Source organism: Neomonachus schauinslandi, chromosome 13, assembly GCF_002201575.2.
Source record: "Neomonachus schauinslandi chromosome 13, ASM220157v2, whole genome shotgun sequence".
Taxonomy (NCBI): Eukaryota; Metazoa; Chordata; class Mammalia; order Carnivora; family Phocidae; genus Neomonachus; species Neomonachus schauinslandi.
The window spans coordinates 42446057-42467513 of NC_058415.1; the positions used below are offsets into that span (position 1 = coordinate 42446057).

A 21457-nucleotide genomic window follows, 5' to 3' on the forward strand; every position below is an offset into this window, starting at 1 on the left:
GGAAAAAGGGAGAGCAAGAGGGAGAGAGGGAGGGAGAAAGAGGATGAGCCGGCAGAAAGAAAGCTGATCTTGTTTATTTAAGCTCAGAATTACTGATTTCAAATTGGTCCAAGGACCCAAACTGTGGGGCCGTGTGGGTCACACTCGCCGTGATATTCAGCCAATTGCATAAAGAAGCGGCCATAAAAACTCAAAGGAAATCATGACTCTTGCAAAACAAAAGACAAAGGGTGCGCAAAGGATCATAATTCAAATGGGAAATCCGCCTGATAGTCCCAGCTCAACACAAGGCTTTCCACATCTCCCTGACATCAGTCAGCTTGCTGGATGTCAGCTGTACCTAAAGCAGTTTTGCTAAAGGGTGTGAAGAAAACACTTAAGTGTAAAACTTATTCCCTGATCCTCAAGGAGCTTACAACAGCGCTGAAGAGATTAGCCGTGTAACTAACACTCCAGGGCGGTCAATGAAACGTGACAAACGAGTTGGCAGCGGCCTTGAAGGCGGAGGAATTCACAGTTAAGGATCATTTGGGGCAAGGGGCTTGTCAAGGAAGACTGTAGGAGGTGGGAGGTAAGCTAGGCGCTAAGTGGCAGGTAGGGTTTTAGGTGGGCGGGCAGGCGTGGCGTTGGGAACCGAAGACTCGGACAGGGCCTGTCTGGGTGGCGCGCGCCGGGGACAGGCCGAGCCCCTTGGACCACGGCGCGTGCGCACTCCAGCGCCGGCGCCGGGCGCGCGTCCCGCGGAAAGCAGGCCAGGATCCGCCAGCGCGAGACCCCGCGCGCCAAGGCGGGAAAAGGCTCGCGCATGCGTGGCTCGGAGCTCCGGGCTCGCCAGGATGGGGAAGGGGAGGTGGAGTTTCCAACGGGGAACTTGACCCGTTAGCAGCCGCGGCCATGGCGGCGCATTCGCCGCCCTCACCGCTCCCTCCGCCCCCAGCGCGACAGTTGGGCCCTTGGTCCCCACGTGTTGGGCGGGGAACTGTGGTACACGCAGTACGCAGCGAGGCCTCGGGTCTTGCGAGCGCAGTGCGGGAGGGCGTCGTGGACAAAAACGATATATGCTGGCGGGGCGAAGAAGGGTCAGGGGGCCGGCGAGGGCCAGGGGGGGCAGCTCCGGCTCAGGCTCCCCTCCTCAGCTCGCCCAAGGGGTCCAAGCGGCTAGAGGGCATCTCGGTAGAGGAGGCGATGGTGACCCGGACGCAGCTGCTGGAGGAAGAGCTGAGCAGCCTAAAGGAGGAGCTGGCCCTGTGTCAGGTATCGAGGTGGCCGCCGGCCTTTCCCCTACTCAGCGGGGCCGGGGCCGGGCCGGTGGGGAGGCGCGCCCCTCTCCCTCTGCCTTAGGCTGCGTCGCTGCGCGGGTTCGGGACCCACCCATCTCCGCCCCGCGGCGCTCCCTCCCGGCTTCCACACCCAGCCCGGCCCGCTGCTTGGTGCTGGGGGGACGCGGCAGCGCCCGGCTCCCCGACCTGGGGCTCCCGCCCCTCTCCGGACAGCCCGGGCAGGGTTCGCCTCGGCGCCCTGGTTTTGGTTTTCTTCACTTGGATACCACCAAAACGTGCAGTCGCACCGCCCCCACCCCCCAAGCCGAAGTTCCCGGTCGTGACTGTTAAGTGGTACTTGGAGAGGAGTTGAGTGCAGTCCACGAGTTGATATGCTGAACAGGAAAGTTGAAACACGTCTATTAAAATAAAATCTATCGATGAAGGAGCCTGTTTTTAATTTTCAAATCCACACTTGTTCATAAGTCAACCTAAGTTAAACTTAAGTGGTAAACACAGATCAATAATTTTTAGGGAGCCTTAGGCCGGGAACTTTCACACATAGTAGATGATGCTTAATGTTTATTAACCAGCTATCCTAATTCTATAGTTCTTGAGAGAGAAATTTCATTTTCATGTCTTCTTGCCAGTGAAAAGCATTTAGTAAATCAATTATGTTAATTTACTTGCCCGTTATTTGTAGTTATTAAAGATGGCTTGGCTGCACTCATGTTCAAAGAGATTTGATTTCATTTTAGTTTTGCATCCTTACCACCATCTCTTCTCTGATTTTACCAGAACCTTTAGACAGGGTTGGGTGATATAAATGTCGGGGATTCACTCAACAATAAATCTTTTAATCACTCTGTCTTCAAGATAGAACCAATTAGGAACTGCTAACAACCAAGGTAACTTTATGAACAGTATCATCAGTTTAGATTAGTAAAAATTCATGAAATTGATTCTTTCATAGTTTGTTCTATTGGGTTCTTTTGCCCCTTTAGTAGGTCCTTGCTGATTGAGTCAAAGCTGTAAAAACAGGACAATTTTGTTCAAATTGAATATGCATTTGCTTAAACAGGTTGGGGAAATAATATGTGACTGCTTCTTTTTCATTTTCCCATTTTCTGATCTTCACTGAATAAGGAGCAAAGGACCAATAAGAGACACCAGTGAACTAAAGCATTTTGTCATCTACACACCTCACCCTTGGATAAAGATGTTAACCCCTGATAAAGGCTTTTGTTACTTTGACAAATCCTAATCTCAGATGCTATTTACCCATACCTTCTATACTTTCCTCTTTCCCTTTCTTTATATATCCCATAGTTATAGCTGGCTAAGGAGCTGAGATACTTTTTATAACTGACTTGATTAGGGAAATCACTCTGTTGGAAACAGCCCACTAACCCCATCCCCCAAATCCATTCCCTATTCTTTAAAAATGTAGTTCCAGATACGGTGTCGGCCCTTGTGACCTTGGAAATATATGGACTAGGAAGATGATTAAAGTGCTCTAGGCAGATGTAAGAATAGAGATGGTCATAATTAGGCTAGAGGTGGTTCTTGAGATTTTTATAATATTGACACTGATGATCATTAGGCATTCCAGTAATGTGAGATGAGATTGGCAGTATCCCATTCAAAACTGTGGTCAAACCACACTCCTGCTCTTGGGGAAACTTGGGAGAAATAATAATTGAACTCCCAATTGTTTTATTAAAAAAACATTTGCATAATTAAAAGTTCACTTTTAGACCTTTTTTATTTGTTCTTCTCCTTACTCAGCTAGAAATCACATTACCCAAAAACATAGTATTAGCCCTGTTTTTCAAACCTTTCAAAAATTACAACCCAAAATAAATTCATTTTTCATGTTAATGTAGTAAGTATACACACATACACATACCTAGAATTTCAGAAAGAATGTTTACCCTAACTGTTCATCGTGGACTCTGATTTTTCTTTTAAATTCTACTTTTTGAGAAAATACTGCTCAGATCTACTAAATTAATTTGACATAGAAATGCGTCAAACGTACAGTTTGGGGAAAAAGAATCTTGCTAATTAGTCTCTGGTCATAAATAGTAGCTTCATACAGATTAGTTGGTTTTTTTCCCCCCCACATTTAGCTTACAGGAATTTATTTATATGTACTTGGTGGAGAAAAGAAAGTTTGAGTGGGTCCATGTACTATTCCACCCCATTGGAATTACTCAGAATAAGCATAAAAAGAAAATCTCAATTCCAAGTGTTTCTCATCCAACTCTATGTGATTGTAATATTAAAGGTTTTTTTTTTTTTTTCATATGGCTCCCTACTAGCAAGCAATATGCACATAATGCTTAGCTGAAGAAAACATGATTAACTTCAATGTGGGGAGAAAAGCTGTATGTATTGGACCTACTGAGGATAAGACATTGGCTTCCTAATGTAGCTTTTCCTAATGAAATTTCAAGGGTGCTTCAAAGGACAATTTTAAGTTTGTGACATTTATGTCTTATTCATTGATTTAGAACCCAACTTCACCGTACTCTTACTAATTTTGATTATGAGTTTCAAGAATGTGTTCTATTTGCAGTTCAGGATATTGCAAGTGTGTGTGTATGTGCACATTTATCACCACCTGTAGAATACCAGAAGAGAAGAAGTAATGCTATATATGTGTAATATATATACACACATATATACATACACATTTATATTTGTGTGTGACGTACGTATATATATCTCAAAGCTATTTCCTTTTTCAGTAGCAGCCAAAAATATTCACTAAACCTATAAGCCAATTTTGGGTTAAAAATTATTTAGGGCATTTAAATGAAATATATGTTGATACCTGGCTGGATCAGTCGGTAGAGCATGCGACTCTTGATCTCCAGGTCGTGTTCAAGCCCCGCATTGGATGTAGAGTTTACTTAAAAATAAAATTAAAAAAAAATGAAATATATGTTTATTACTCCAACTTTAGTGATGAAACTAAGTTTAATGAAGCATGTGATGTTGGAATTAAGATTATATGACTAGTTATATTTTTTGTAAGATATTTAGGTGTGTTGAAAACTTCTCCGGTCATTCATAAAGAAAAAAAATTTTGAAAACCTACTGTACAATTAGAATTCTCACCAGTGTTAGTAGTTGTATTTTGGTTATGTGAATCTTTTTGTGGAATTATTTTTCATAATAATAATTTATTGAGAGGCTACTTTGTGCCATACTTTGTAATTAAACTCATCCCATTGTTTTCCCTGGGTTCTGATAGGCAAATTATTTATTAAATGCAGGAAATAGTTTTCATATGTTTGTTGAATTCATTCCTCCAGTAGAGGTAAATTGAGGGTCTGTTATGTTGCCAGACACTAAACTCGGTGCTGGGAAAGTGTGTACCCAGTGAAAAAGATAATTTTGGTTGTCTGTGTCTGCAAAGTTGATACTTATTTCTATACCAGCTGATACGTGAAAGTCAAGGCCAATCCATTACTAAGATAATTTAGACTCAGATCTCCAAGCATTTAGTCAACTCTTTTGTAGGCTGAGTCTAATAAACGCTGTGATGTAAAGATTTTTTTCATCAGATTTTTTGGGATTTCTTGCTATATCTCTTTCACTGAGCTAGAGCTCAGTCCTTTGTTATTAAGTCATATTTAGGGGCGCCTGGGTGGCTCAGTCGTTAAGCGTCTGCCTTTGGCTCAAGTCATGATCCCAGGGATTGAGCCCCGCATCAGGCTCCCTGATAATATTGGTTTCAAGGGATTTTGTGATTTCCTCAACATGCCTTTTAAAAATAGAGAGATTACATAGCACATTATGTTGCATGGCTTATTCTTTCTTACCTTCACTACCTTCCAGGCAGGTTATGACGTGATTTATATACTGACATTTCTTGTTTTTAACATGAATCATTTTAATACCCAAATTCTTTTTTTTTTTTATTCTTATGTTAATCCCCATACATTACATCATTAGTTTTAGATGAAGTGTTCCATGATTCATTGTGCATAACACCCAGTGCTCCATGCAGAACGTGCCCTCCTCAGTACCCACCACCAGGCTAACCCATCCTCCCACCCCCCTCCCCTCTAGAACCCTGTTTGTTTTTCAGAGTCCATCGTCTCTCATGGTTCGTCTACCCCTCCGATTTCCCCTAATACCCAAATTCTAAATTCTTGTTTCTAAAGGGATAAAGTAAAGCATGATATATAGGAATGTTTAGGTAAGTAGTACTCTCTAGTACTCAGGCTGTCAAAAGTCTTTTGAAAACAAATAAGTAATCAATCAAACAAAGTAGATCAAAGATTTGAGCATTAAAAAATGAAAACAAAAGTTTTAGAAGTATAGGTAGATATATTTCTAATCTCTGAGTAGAGAAGGCCAGTTAGAAAAATTGATACATAAAATCCATAAGCCATAATGGAAAAGATGGATAAATATGAATATATGAAATTAATAATTACCCTTTTTCAAAAACACTCCATCATAAAGTTAAATAAGCAACATATACTAGGAAAAAATATTTGTAACACATTTGGTAGACATAAGTCTAATTTTAAGATTTCCAGCAATAACTTTTATATTTCATTGGCAGAACTTAGTCACATCCATAGGTAAGAGGGGCCAGGCTTTTAATTGGACAGCAAAGAGCCAAATGGTTTCTATTACTAATAGGAGAGAATGGATGATGGACACAGACACAAATAGAAATATCTGTCACACAAGTAAAACCAACCAACCAAATATAATATTATGAAATGTGCTGTGAAAAAACAAATTAAACAGGGTAAAGGGTTATCAGAGACTTATGAGTTTGGGTGCCTATATAGTAGGGAAGATTTCTCTTGAGGTGACATTTAAGCAAAGACCTGAATGAAGTGAGGAAATAATCTACATGAAAATCTGGTGGATGGTACATGTGCAAAGGCCCTGGTACAAGCAGAAGAAAACCAGTGTGTATAATGAATGGAGAGAGTGATAGATGAGGTTGGAGAGGTGTGTATGGGGTCAGATAATGTGGGGTCTTGTAGCCTTGTTACAGAATTTGGATTATTTTCCTAATCTGATGGGAATCCATTGGAGGATTTTGAGCTATAAGGAGGCCAGGGGATCATCATGGATGGCTAGGCAAGAGATGAGGTTGGTTTGAACTAGGAAGATGGTGGTGGAAGTGGTGAGAAGTGGTTAGAATGGGATATATGTTGTAGGTAAAAACAATAGGATTTACTGATTGGATATGAAGTATGAGGAAAACAACAGAATTGACTTGTAGGTGTTAGGCCTTTGAACAGATGACTAGATGGTGGTGTCATTTTCTGAGCTGCAGAGAGGAGTAGGTTTGTGAAAGAGTAGGAAATCAAGAATTTTTTTGGATAAGTTAAATTTGAGATATCTATTAGGTATTCAAGTGGAATTATTGAGTAGGCAGTTGGAGATTGGAGTTTGCACCTAGGGGTGGAGAAAACCGCTTAGGATGGAAATGTTGGAAGTCCTCAGTGTACAGTTGACACATAAAACTGTGGGACTGAATGAGTCCCCTAGAGCAATGGTTCTCAACCTTGAGTGCACAGAATCACCTGAGGAACTTTAAAAAAATACTGGTGCTTGAACCTTACCTGAAACCAATTAAATCAGAATCTCTAGATCATCAGTATTTTTAAAAAACTTCCCCCAAAGTGACTCCTAACTCTCAACCACAGTTGTCATAACAACTGACTTAAGACTAAAACTGCCCAGAAAAATGAAAAAGATGAAACCAGAGAGGGAGACAAACCATAAGAGACTCTTAATCTCAGGAAAGAAACTGAGGGTTGCTGGAGTGGAGGGGGGTAGGGGGATGGGATGGCTGGGTGATGGACATTGGGGAGGTTAAGTACTATGGTGAGTGCTATGAATTGTGTAAGACTGATGAATCACAGACCTGTACCCCTGAAACAAATAATACGTTATATGTTAAAAAAAAAAAAGACTAAAACTGCCCATTGTCTATGGGATTTGGCTACATAGAGGACCTTGAAAAAGGAATTTAGCATCATAGTGGGGAGGAACATCTGACTGGAGGATGTAATAGAGTAAATGGAAGTGAGGAAGTGGAGACCATTATAGGCAACTCTTCCAAGGAATTTTGCTGAAAAGGGGAATTGAAAACTGGAGCAATAAATAGAGAACAATTCTCTTTTAGAGCCAAATTTAACCATGATATTCAGCATTCCAACATTTACTTACAACCCTAAAGTGTGGGTGGTAGAAATAGTAAAAGTGAATGTGGAGTAGCAGTGTAAGAACTTTTTAAAATAAAGCTTTCTTGTTATACTTTGCAAGACTCTATTTTAGAGTTACAGAACTAGAGATCAAGTAATTGTTTTTTCATTTTTTTAATTTAATGTAGTGTCTTCTCTGATTTAGTTACAAAGCAGTGCATTAAAAATGTCTTCTGTTTCTTTAAGGCTGATAAAGAATTTGTATGGTCTCTGTGGAAACGTCTCCAGGTGACAAACCCAGATCTCGCACAAGCAGTCAGTTTGATTGTGGAAAGGTGAGCTCCCAAGTTATTTTTCCATGAGGATTGGGTTTGTTGAATTTGTTTTGCCTTATTATTAAAATTAAAACTTGGCATTAAGTCCCAAAGAGATTTGATTTCCAAATGAATGGGGAGCATGATGTTATAATTATTGGACTTATTTCAGGGGGGCCAATTCACCAGATACAAATAGGCCATATCTCCTGCTAGTATTCTGACGTATTTGGGAAGTTGGCAGGTTAGAGATAAAACTATGACTCGTACACTGTGTGTGTCTCTGTGTGTTGTCTGTGTGTGTCTGTGTGTCTGTGTATATGTTTGTGTTGGGCTATTCCAGCTCAACTTTAAAAATTGGAGAAGTAGCTGTTATTTGGCTTTTTACTCTGAAACTGCCTCTGTTGACAACTTTCTAGACATGATCCTTTCTAGACATGGCTCACTTTTCCCCTGATGTAGCTGCAGTGTGTACTTCAAAGCCTGAGATGACCTTGCCAGAATAGAGTAAGTGTTCTGGAATAGACTGAGGGATTTCACTTAGCAGTCTGTATTACACTGTAGGGGATGCCCATTCACTTAACTGTTAGATTATTGGCCCTCTTCTTGGTCATTAGAAACAGTGGAGTGATGCTGGGTACTCTTTACCAAACATTTGGTATACAGTAGTTCCATGATGCTTAGCATAGCAATTAAAACACTTGGTTTCCGGGTAAATGGATTTCAGTACATTGCCTAAGTGAAAAGCTAAGCATATGGATGCCTTTTTCTTTTTCTTTATTGGAATCATGATTATATAATCTGAATATCATTTTTTGATAACTTGAACTTTATTTACCTTTGGTGTGTCTAGCCCTAAGATCATTCCAGTGTTCTCTGGAATTAACTTTTTAAAATCTGTGATACATACCTATGTATAGTTTTACCATCCTTGGTTATTGTGAACTCTTAAAATAGTGTAATCACTTTCTCTTCATGTTGCTTATATGTCCAGCTCATCAATCAGTTTTTCCCTTTTGATAATCAGAATTAGCCTTTTGTTGCAGTACCCTTGTTACTTAGTCATCCTTGAGACGAAATGTGATCACTCTCAATCCCATTCTATTTTCTAGCTGAATAAGCCTTCTAGAAGATATATTCTTGGGATTTCAGTAGTCATTTCTTTTTTTTTTTTTTTAAGATTTTATTTATTTATTTGACAGAGAGAGACACAGCGAGAGAGGGAACACAAGCAGGGGGGAGGGGTAGAGGGAGAGGGAGAAACAGGCTTCCCGCTGAGCAGGGAGCCCAATGCAGGGCTTGATCCCAGGACCCTGGGATCATGACCTGAGCCGAAGGCAGACGCCTAACGACTGAGCCACCCAGGTGCCCTCAGTAGTCATTTCTGTGATTCTTTCGTTATACTCCTCATTTTATTTGTATATATTTTCCAATTTTCTAATTTGGTATTTTTATTTATTTTTTTAAATTTAAAGTCAATTAACATATAATGTATTGTTGGTTTCAGAGGTAGAGGTCAGTGCTTCATCAGTCTTATATAATACCCAGTGCTCATTACATCACATGCCCTCCTTAATGTCCAGTTACCCCATCCCTACACCCCTCTCCCCTCCAGCAGCCCTCAGTTTATTTCCTATGATTAAGAGTCTCTTATGGTTTGTCTCCCTGTCTGGTTTCATCTTGTTTTATTTTTTCCTCTCTTCCCCTATGATCCCCTGTTTTGTTTCTTAAATTATACATATGAGTGAGATCATATGATAATTGCCTTTCTCTCATTGACTTATTTCGCTTAGCATAATAACCTTCTAGTTCCATCCATGTCGTTGTAAATGGCAAGATTTCATTCTTTTTGAGGGCTGAGTAGTATTTTATTTATATATACCACATCTTCTTTATCTGTTCATCTGTCGATGGACATCTGGGCTCTTTCTATAGTTTGGCTATTGTGGACATTGCTGCTATAAACATTGGGATGCAGGTGCCCCTTAGGATCACTACATTTGTATCTTTGGGGCAAATATCTAATACTATAATTGCTGGGTCATAGGGTAGCTCTATTTTCAACTTTTTGAGGAACCTCCATACTTTTTCCAGAGTGGCTGCACCAGCTTGCATTCCCACCCACACTGTAAGAGGGTTCCCCTTTCTCTGCATCCTCGCCAACATCTGTCATTTCCTGACTTGTTAATTTTAGCCATTCTGAATGGTGTGAGGTGGTATCTCCTTGTGGTTTTGACTAATTTGGTATTTTTTTAAAACTCACTAAAACTATCTTTAATTTTCACTTTCTTCTTGGTCAAGACAAACAAATATTAAAATATTATTGGGTCAATTGTCTTATCCTTTGAGATTTCTATTTTTCAGTATACATAATATACATATAAAAGTAAATATATATAATTTGTAAATAAGTACACATATATTTGGGGATGGATACTCAAAAGCCTTCTGCTAGTAAGGTATGTAATGGAAAATTTGGGAGATTATTGCTTTACAGCTATGATTCTCAAAATTTTAGTGTGCAAAAGATATCCCTGGCGAATTTGTTAAAAGGCAGATCTCTGGGACTTTCCCCTGATCAACTGAATCTCTAGGGATGAGGTCCAGAAGTCTTTTTAAAATAAGCTTTCCAGATAATTCTGATGTTGTCCATATGTCATACTATGAGAGACTTTGGAATTTGAACTGACTTTTGAAATTGGAAACCTGTTTAAGTGGCATTTATAGTTTTATAATTATGTGAACATTATTTCCTAGAGAACTGTTTAGTATGTTTCAACCTGTTAAAAGGGAAGAATGGTATACCATTCAATCTTTGTCTTTCAAAAAAGAATATTCTCAATATCAAAGTCAAATACACTGTCTTTCTGTGTAGTCCATTAGTTAGTTACCCAAATAATGCTACATTTAAGTCTGTTTAATATCTATACCTTGGTCTTCCTGGACAACATTATTTCCCTTTGGAATTTCTAATTGCCCTTCTTTTCTGCTTTTTCTTATAAGAATGTCTGTGTTTGTATAGTGACTGAAGACATTCTTCCTTGAGCCCTGTTGGCTTCTGGTATGAATTTGGCCCAATTGCTTTCTAAACCTATTTGTAGTTATCCTAGAATTTCTTTTCATTGTACTCTTAGACTAGTTCCATAGTTGCTGGGTTCCCACATCTTTCTTTTTCTTTTTGTTGGGTTATATTTTCAAAATTATTTCTCAGAAAGGATGCACAAGGATTCCAATTTCTGACTCCTTACGTGCTTGAAAATGTCTTTCATTTGTCCTTATTATGCTTGACTGATAATTTAGCTGAATATGAAATTTTATTTTATTTAATTTTTAAAGATTTTTCTTTTAAGATTTTATTTGTTTATCTGAGAGAGAGAGAGAGAGAGAGAGCATGAGCAGGGGAAGCAGCAGGCAGAGGGAGAGGGAGAAGCAGGCTTCCTCCTCAGCAGGGAGCCTGACACAGGACTCAATCCCAGAACCCTGGGATCATGACCTGAGCCGAAGGCAGATGCGCAACCAACTGAGCCACCCAGGCTTCCAATATGAAATTTTATGTCAACGTAATTTCCTTCAGATTTTTGAAAGTATAGGTCTAGTGTCTTCTTTTAGCATACAGAGGTGCTGCCAAGTACTTGTGTGATCCCAGTGCAAGTATGATTCTTATTTCTTTCTAGGTAGCTTGCTTAAACTTTTGGATTTTCTCTTTATGTGTAATATTGTAACATTTTAGTATCATTGATTAATTTAGGTTTTAAAAAATCCAGCTTTCTTAGCTTTTGGTGGGCCCTTTCAAACTGAAGATTTAAGACTTCCTTTTGAATGAGGAAAGGAGTCTTTGGCCATTTGCTGTAGGCAAATGCTGCAGGTGAGTGAGAAACTCAGCTTTTTGGTAAGTGGTTCCTTTATTTTCTTGATTCCTTTTGCCTTCTGTTCTCTGTGTTTACCAATTGGTACTTAAAGCCTTTCTCTGGGACTTTTTGAGAAAAAGCAACTTCCTCTTCCACTGTAGGCACCGTTTGGGTTTTGAATTATGATTTTTCTCCTCTGGGTTTGTGAGCACATCTTTCTGTCTTTAAGATGTTTCTCATATTTATGGTCCATTTTGGCCCCTTTCTTATTTTCCATGCTGACAGGGATTTATTCAAGGCAATGTAATTTATGGATGTCAGTATCATCTTCATCAAGTTAATCCTCTTCAGAGGAAGTACAGTATCATTTTTAGTGGTTACAGTGTATTCTATTATTTTGATACATTATATTTACATTTAATCAGTAGTTTGTTTTTATACATTAAGAGTATTTCATTTAAAAAATTGTGTAATGATGCTGTGATGAATGGCCTTGTGGATAAAGCTTTGCTTGCATCGTTAGTGTCAAGCAGTGAGCTACTATCATGGTGCAGGCTGGGGTGGCTGAACATACTGAAATGAGTAGGTTAATCCTGCTTAATTAAAGAACTATACTATTCCAAGTGCCATTAGTACCCTTTTGGAAAAATGCTTATCTGTGATTCTTTTCTTTTTTTTCCCACTTTTTGGCACTGTGTTATAATTTCTGCTAAGTTTTTTGGTTGGGTGTCTGTATATAGACATACCTTGGAGATGTCGTAGGTTTGGTTCCAGACCAAAATAAAATAAATATTGCAATAAAGCAACTCAAATGAGATTTTTGGTTTTCTTTTTTTTTAAGATTTTTTTTTTTTATTTATTTGAGAGAGCGAGAGATCACAAGTGGCAGGGGGAGGGGCAGAGGGAGAGGGAGAAGCAGACTACCCACTGAGTCAGTCCTTGATCCCAGGACCCTGGGATTATGACCTGAGCCAAAGGCAAACACTTAACCGACTGAGCCACCCAGGTGCCCCAGAATTTTGGTTTTCCAGTGCCTATAAAAATTATGTTTACACTGTACTGTAGTCTGTTAGTGTGCAGTAGCATTATGTCTAAAAAACAATGTACATACCTTAATTAAAAAATACTATGTCGGTTCCCCCCCCAAAGAAAAATTTTATTGCTAAAAAAATGCTAATCATGATCTGAGCTTTCAGTGAGTTGTAATCTTTTTACTGCTGGAGGGTCTTGCTTTGTTGTTGATGGCTGCTGACTGATCAGGATGGTAGTTGCTGAAGGTTGTGGTGGCTTTGGCCATTTCTTAAAGTAAGAGAAAAATGAAGTTTGCTGCATCAATTGACTCTTCCTTTCCTGAAAGATTTCTCTATAATATGTGATGCTGTTTGATATCATTTTACCCGCAGTAGAATTTCTTTCAAAATTGGAGTTAATTCTTTCAAACTGAAAGTTTCCAAATCCTTTGTTGTCATTTCAGCAATCTTATGGCATCTTCACCAGGAAACCTCTCAAGAAACCACTTTCTTTGTTCATCCATAAGAAGCAACTCATAATCTGTTAAAGCTTTATAATGAGATTGCAGCAGTTCAATCACATCTTCAGACTCGGCTTCTAATTCTAGTTCTCTTGCTGTTTCCCCCACACCTGCAATTACTTCTTCCACCAAAGTCTTGAATCCCTCAAAGTCATCCATGAGGGTTGGAATCAACTTCCTCCAAACTCTTGGTAATGTTGATATTCTGACCTCTTTCCATGAATCATGACTGTTCTTAATGGCATCTAGAATGGTGAATCCTTTCCAGAAGCTTTTCAATTGACTTTGCCCAGATCCATCAGAAAAATCATGATCTATGGCAGCTATAGCCTTACAAAGTCTATTTCTTAAATTATAAGACTTGAGAGTTGAAATGACTCCTTGATCCATGGGCTTCAAAATGGATATTGTGTTGTCAGGCATTAAAACATTATCCATCCAAGCTCTTGGGTGACCAGGTAGATCGTCAGTGAGCAGTAACATTTTGAAAGGAATCTTTTTTTAAATTTTTTTTTTTTTCTGAGCAGTAGTTCTCAATAGTGGGCTTAAAATACTCGGTAAACCATGTTGTAAAGAGATGTACTGTCATCTATACTTTGTTGTTCCATTTGTTGAGCATAGGCAAAGTAGATTTAGTGTAATTCTTAATGGCCCTACGGTTCTCAAAAATGGTAAATGAGCATTGGCTTCAACTTAAAGTCACCAGATGCATTAACCCCTAACAATAGAGTCAGCCTGTCCTTTGAAGTTTTGAAGCCAGGCATTGACTTCTCTCTAGCTATGGAACTCCTGGATTGCATCTTCTTCCAATAGAAGGCTGTTTCATCTATATTGAAGATCTGTCCTTTAGTGTAGCCACCTTTATTCATTCTCTTAGCTAGATCTTCTGGATAACTTGGTGTAGCTTGTCCATTAGCACCTGCTGTTTCACCTTGCACTTCTACGTCATGGCGATGATTTCTTTCCTTCAACTTCATGAACCAACCTCTGCCAGCTTCAGATTTTTCTTTGGTAGCTTCTTCACTTCTCTCAGCTTCACAGAATTGAAGAGAGTTAGGGCCTTGCTCTGGATTAGGCTTTGGCTTAAGGGAAGGTTGTAGCTGGTTTGATCTTCTGTCCAGACCACTAAAACTTTCTCCATATCAGCAGTAAGGTTGTTTAGCTTTTTTATCATTTATGTGTTCACTGGAGTAGAAACTTTAATTCCCTCAAGAACTTCCCCTTTGCATTCACAACTTGGCTAACTGTTTGGTGCAGGAGGCCTAGCTTTTGGCCTATCTTGGCTTTTGACATGCCTTTTTAACTAAGCTTAATTATTTCTGGCTTTTGATTTCAAGAGAGATGCGCAACTCTTCCTTTCACTTGGACACTAGCGGCCTCTGTAGGGTTATTAATTGGCCTAATTTCAATATTGTTGTGTTTCAGGGAATAGGGAGGCCTGAGGAGAGGGAAAGAGATGGGGGATGGCCAGTCAGGGGGGCAGTTAAGTTTGCCGTCATATATGCATGTGGTCCATGGTGCCCTAAAACAATTACAAGACATGAAGTGAGCAGATGCTGTTGGAAAAATGGTACCAGTAGACTTACTTGACACAGGATTATTTGTGAAAAACTTGGTATCTGCAAAGCATGATATAGCAAAGCACAGTAAAACGAGGTATACTGGTACATATATTTGTGTGCATGTGTTTTACTTTTTATTTATTTATTTTTAAAAGATTTTATTTATTTGATAGAGAGAGACACAGCGAGAGACAGAACACAAGCAGGGTGAGTGGGAGAGGGAGAAGCAGGCTTCCCGCTGAGCAGGGAGCCCGATGCGGGGCTCGATCCCAGGACCCTGGGATCATGACCTGAGCCAAAGGCAGCCGCTTAACGACTGAGCCACCCAGGCGCCCCTGTTTTACTTTTTATTATGGAATATTTCAATTAGATACAAAGGCAGAGATAATATATTAATGAACTCCCATGTTTACTCATCACCCACCTTAAACAATTATCAACACATGACCAACTTTATTTTATCAGTAAACTTCTACTTCCTTCTCTGCTCCCTCTACCAGTAATGGATTATTTTGAAGCAAATCCCAGACATCATCCACAATTATATAAGTGTTTATAGTCAGTTCTTGTTATTCACAGCAGTTATGTTCTATAAAGTCTTTGCAAACATTGAATTACCCAACACGACCACTGCTTGTGGGGAAGTAAAGGTTTAGGTTCCTATGAGCCTTTGGCACAACTTTTTGTCAGCTGGTCAACATATAACATTGTTTTATGTATGCTTCTCTTTAAAGACATCTTATTTAATATGTATTTTTGATTCATTACAGTTGAACTCATGATACCCTATAACTCACGCCTGAACAAAAGTTGTCTAATACACCCTCTACTTCAAAAGGCACATCACAGTTTTCTTGCACTTAGGAACACTAGATAGCACTTCAGCACTGTGCTTGTGATCATTAACAGTGAAATCATCAACAAAAAGTGCAAAATTATGAAAAATATGGCACTAAATAGACCATGAGAAGAACTTATCTATGGTATGAAAACTGAAACAGAACATCCCTTTGTTTAACCTCCGCTGGCAACATGTGGTTTGGGTGACTCAAATTTTTTGCCACGTTGGGATGCAAATGACTGAAAAATGCCATGGGTATTAATTGTAGGCTTATAAATGAATTTTAGTGAATAAGCAAATTCACAAATTCTGAGTCCTTGAATGAGGATTGACTATCTCTAAAAGATAATGGGCTCTTTTTAATAAAACCATGGGGTCATAGTTAGGAGTCCTATAATTATTCCTGAATACAGTCAAATATCCAGTCAATTTTCAGATTTTTCCAATAGCCTCATACTTTTTTTTTTTTTTTTTTTTTGAGGGAGAGCATGCGAGAGAGAGCACGAGCAGGGGTGGAGGGGCAGAGATAGAGGGAGAGAGAGAGAATCTCAAGAAAGCCGAAATCAAGAGTCAGACACTTAACTGACTGAGCCACCCACGCGCCCCTAGTCTCATACTTCTTTAAAAAGTTGGTTTGTTGTGGGGTGCTGAGTGTGGAGTCTGCTTGAGATTCTCTCTCTCTCTCTCTCTCTTTGGCCCCCCACCTCTGCTCATGCTGTTTCTCTCTCCCTCAAAAAAAAAAAAATTTGGTTTGTTCCTATGAGGACCCAAACAAAGTCTACCCACTGAATATATAGGTTCCTTATCCTTCTCTTTTTTCTCTTTGCAACTTTATTTATTTATTTTTTAAAAGATTTATTTATTTGAGTGGGGGGAGGGGCAAAGGAGACAGTGAATCTTAAGCAGGCTCCCCATTGAGCAAGGAGTGCAGAGCCCAATGGGGGACTTGACCCCACGATCCTGAGATCATGACCTAAGCTGAAATCAAGAGTCAGATGCTTAAGCAACTGAGCCACCCAGGTGCCCCTCTCTTTGAAACTTAAAAAATAAAATAAAATAAATTGGTTCATTTATCCTGTAGAGTTTCTCACATTTTGGATTTTCCTGATTATAATATTCTGTATCCTATAGTTACCATAAACTTGTCATTAGACCTAGAGGCTTATTCAGATCTCCTGTTTTGGCAAAAATCTTCTTAGGTATAATTATATAATTCTTATCACATCATATCAGAAAGCACATAGTGTCTTATCGAGATCTTTTTGTGGTAACTTTGATCAATGGATTATGTCTCTTTAGTCTAGAACATTCTGTATTCTTCTGTTTAATGGCATCATCTTGTTAAACCAACATGGTTATTAGTTGTCCTTTAGAAGGTCTTGTATTCTGGATTCACTTGATTGCTTCCTTGTTTTGTCACTTTAACTTTTTCTCTTTAATTATTATAAACTAAAGCTTAATTATATTCAGATTCAACGTTTTTGGCACAAATATTTCATAGATTGTTCCATAGCATATCTCAAATGAAAGTACATATTGTCTGATTGTGCTACTTTCAGTAATGATAATTTTAGTCAGTGCATTAAGGTAATGACAGTCTGATCCCTTCATTATAAAGCTGTATTTTTACCTTAGGGCCAACAGGTAATCTAGAAAGTAAATGTAATAATGTATTGGTGCCTTGCTAGTGTTCACTTCTCCATCAGCGTTTCACTTAATTTTAGTATACATTGATTATCTGAATTTATTATCTCATTAGGAGTTAAAAGTTGTGATTTTATATGTCTTTTATTTCTCCAGCTGTTCCTTTCCCTTCCTCACAAACAGTGATAATAGTGCATTTATGACTTTGATCCATTTTGAATTAAGTTTTGTAAGTGGTGTGAATTAAGGACCCAACTTCATTCTTTTGCATATGGATAGCCAGTTGTCCCAGCACCTGTTGAAAAGACTGTTTCCCCCCCATTGGATGGTCTTTGCATTTGTTAAAAATAGGTTGACCAGAGATGCATGAGTTTATTTCTGAATTCTCAGTGCTATTCCATTGATCTATATGTCCATTCTTGTTCCAGTGTTAAAACTGCCCTGAGGACTGTGGTTTTGTAGTAAGTTTGAAATCGGTTAGGAGTGAGTCCTGCTACTTTGTTCTTTGTTTTTAAGAGGGTTTTGGTTATTCTGGGTCCATGTAATTCCAAATGAATTTTAGTGTCAGTTTATCAATTTCTACAAAGAAGTGATCTGGAATTTTGATAGGGATTGTGTTGAATCTGTAGATCAGTTTGGGGAATATTGCCGTCTTAACAATGTTAAGTTTTCTATATCATGAACATGAGATGTTTTTCCAGTTATTTAGTCTTTTAAAATTTCTTTCAACAATGTTTTCAGAGTTTGTATTTTGTACTGTTTTGGATAAATTTATTTCTAAATATTTTATTATTAATGATTCTATTTTAGATGGAATTGTTTTCTTAACTTTATTTTCGGATTGGTTAGTGTAACTGTGTAGATTACAATTGATTTCTGCATATTGATCTCATAACCTGCAAGCGTACTGAACTCATTTATTCTAATTCTTTTTTTAGTGGATTCTTTAGGATTTTCTATAAGATCACATTATCTATGAATAGAGATAGTTTTGCTTCTTCCTTTCAACCTTGATGTGTTTTATTTCTTTCTCTTGCCTACTTGCCCTGGCTAGAACTCCATTACATTGTTGAACAGAAGAGACCAAAACCAACATCCTTGTCTTTTTTTTTTTTTTAATCCTTGTCTTATTCTTGATCACAGGGAGAAAGCATCCAGTCCTTCACCATTAGGTATAATGTTATCTGTGGGGTTTTCATAGATGTCCTTTAGCAGGTTTAGGAAGTTCCCATCTATTCATAGTTTGTTTTTATTATGAAAGGTTATTTGATTTTGTCAGATGTACTTTCTGTGTATACTGAGATGATTGTGTGATTTTTTTGTTTTACAGTCTATTGATACAATGTAGGACATAAATTGATTTTCAGAAGTTAAACTAACTATATTCCTGGAATAAATTCCATTTGGTGGTTATGATGTATAGTTTTTTTTGATATGTTGTTGGATTTGGTTTTTAGTATTTTGCTGAGGAGTTTTGTGTATTCATAAGAGGTATTAGTCTGTAGTTGCTGGTTTTTTTTTTTTTTTCTTATGATGTCTTTGTTTTTTGTATCAGGGTAATATGGGCCTTATAAAATGGGTTGGGAAGTGTTTCCTTTTATTTTTTCAGAAGAGTTATTGAAGAACTGGTATTAGTTGTTCTTTAAATGTTTGATAGAATTCAGCCATAAGCCCTCCAGTCCTGGGCTTTGTGGTTAATTTTTTTATTGCTAACCGAATAGGTTAGTTCAGGTTTTCTACTTTTTTCTTGCATCAGTTTTGGTAATTTGTGTCTTTTTAGGAATTTTTTTCTAGGTTATCTAATTTGCTGGCATATAAATTTTAATAGCATTCCTTTATAATCCTTTTCATTTTTATTAGGTTGGTAGTAATATCCTCTTTCTTTTAATTTCTGATCATGATAATTTGTGACTTTTCTCTTTATTGTGGCCAATCTAGGTCAAGCCTTGTCAGTTTTATTGATCAGTCTTTAAAAAAAAAAACAGTCTTCGTTTCATTAATTTTCTCTATTGCTTTTCTATTCTCTGTTTCATTAGTATTTTCCCTATTCTCTATTATTCCTCCTTTTTGCTTGCTTTAGATTTAGTTAGCTTTTATTTTTTCACTAACGGTGGAACATTAGGTTATTGACTTCAGACATTTTTTCTTCCTTAATGTAGGTATTTAGAGCCATAAATTTTCCTCTAAGCACTGCTTTAGCTACATCTCATATGTTTTGATATTTTGTGTTTTCATTTTCACTCATCTCAAAAGTATTTTCTGGTTGATTTCCTCTATGACCCATTCTTTAGGAATGTGTTTAATTTCCTCATATTTGGAAGTTTCCCAATTTTTTCCCTTTTAATTTCCATAAATGGTTGCCTTTCTTACTGGATTTTTGTAGATTTTGTTGAAAAGATATTTCTTCATTTGCCCTTAGGACCATTATAGAAGTTTTCAGTGATTGTTTTAAAATAACGTTCACCAGTTTCACTAGGGAATGGGTCAGTAGAGCTCCTCAGAATCATGACAGATGTCTTTCATTGTTGTAAGCTTCTAATTTGGGGAGAATTTGTTTAATAAAGATAGATTTATACAGTAGATCAAAACATACAAAACATATATACAGTTGTAATTGTGACAGGTATTAGCAAATTGTGCCAGTTTATATTTCTACTAGCAATGTAAGAAGGGGCCTGTTTTCCCCACATCCTGGCCATCACATTGTTTTCAGACTTTTGTATTTTTGCATATCTGAAAGGTAAAAAATGATATCCTGAAATAGTTTTAACTTCCATTTTTCTTATTATGCATGACTGAAATCTAAGAGCCATTTTATATCCTTTTATGTAGGCTTTTTCTTTTATATATCTTTCTATATCCTTTTCCTATGGCATTTCTAATTCATGTCCTATAGTGCCCTTCAAATTCAGTATATTATTTATAGAACTTAATGGCTTCTCCTTTGAGGGTTTTTTGTTTTTTTGGTTTTTTTTACTGTATAACTATCTTACTACCACAAGCATACCATTTTCTTCCTTTTCTCTAAATTTCACATCTTGAGGGTAATCTTTGATATTGTTTGGTCACTTTTTGAATAGAAAATCAATTCCCAAGTTCAGTCGCTTTCTCTCTGTCTTTTTTTTTTTTTTTTTTTTTGAGAGAGTGAGCAATAGTGAGAGAGAGAAAGGGACTGGCAGAGGGAGTGGGAGAGAGAAAATCCCAAGCAGGCTCCACACCTAGCACAGAGCCTGACGGAGGGCTCGACCTCACAACGCTGAGATCATGACCTGAGCCAAAATCAAGAATCAGAGGCTTAACCAAATGAGCCACACAGGCTCCCCAATCACTTTCTCTTTTTCTTTGTCACTCAGATCCAGTAATTCCTCTATGTCCTTGATTTCTAGTCCCTCTGTCTAGGCCTCTGGTATCTCAGCTCTGAATGTCTTACTGATTCCTTTTTCAAACATCAATTCTGTTTTATATCTTCACTTCGAGACAAAGCAGTATATAAACACCAAAGAAAATAATTTATAGAATTTAGGTTCAAGATAACTAATGAAAATTCTAAGACCTTTTTAAAGTGTTTTTTTTTTTTTTTTTTAAGATTTATTTTTAAGTAATCTCTACATTCAACATGGGGCTTGAATTCACAACCCTGAGATCAACAGTCACGTGCTCTACTGACTGACCCAGCCAGGCGCCTCTAGGACCTTTTCAGTATATACCCAGAGGAACCTTACTACCTTTAGATTTGGTTGTCTAGAGGCTACAAAATGTTGCAAGGAAACTAAACTATGAGATTCAGAAATGTATAGCCATCACTAAAGCAAATATTTCTACCAAATTTACTCATTCAGCAAATACCAATTGAGTGTCATCTGAGTGTCAGACACTGTCCTGAAAGAGAAAGATAGCTCTGAGCCTAGCTATTAAAGAGTATTGTCTAGTCAGAAAAACATTTGTAGAGACAATCTGTGATAGAGTTTGCTGAGTACTCTGATGAGTATGTTCATATTAATGTAATTCTTTCCTTGATCTCTGAAATAAGATGTAAAAACAGTTTCACTAATTCTAAGTAGAAGTTTGTTGTTGAAAAAAAATTTTGATTTCCCAATTGAATAATATCACACAAATAGAAAACATTTGTATATATTGTATTTTCCTTATGAATTTGTAGAAAGTATTATTTTATATTTTGAGTTTACCTGTCATTTTATGACTTTATCATGGACTACTGCCAAAAGCACATTTTAGATATATCACTTGTTTATTAGTCCTACAAATC

The 21457-nt window shown here is 37.8% G+C and overlaps 1 protein-coding gene across 2 annotated transcripts in view; it reads left to right on the top strand.

Annotated features, from left to right (window-relative positions):
- Positions 1–826: 826 nt before the first annotated feature.
- CNTLN (centlein) overlaps positions 827–21457 on the top strand; it is a 306857-nt gene continuing 286226 nt past the window's right edge. For both annotated transcript variants that reach the window (XM_044920332.1, XM_044920333.1), the window contains exons 1-2: positions 827–1254; positions 7697–7785. In XM_044920332.1, coding sequence (XP_044776267.1) covers positions 895–1254; positions 7697–7785 — 449 coding nt within the window. In that variant the 5' untranslated portion in view covers positions 827–894. The remainder of the gene's footprint in view (positions 1255–7696; positions 7786–21457) is intronic.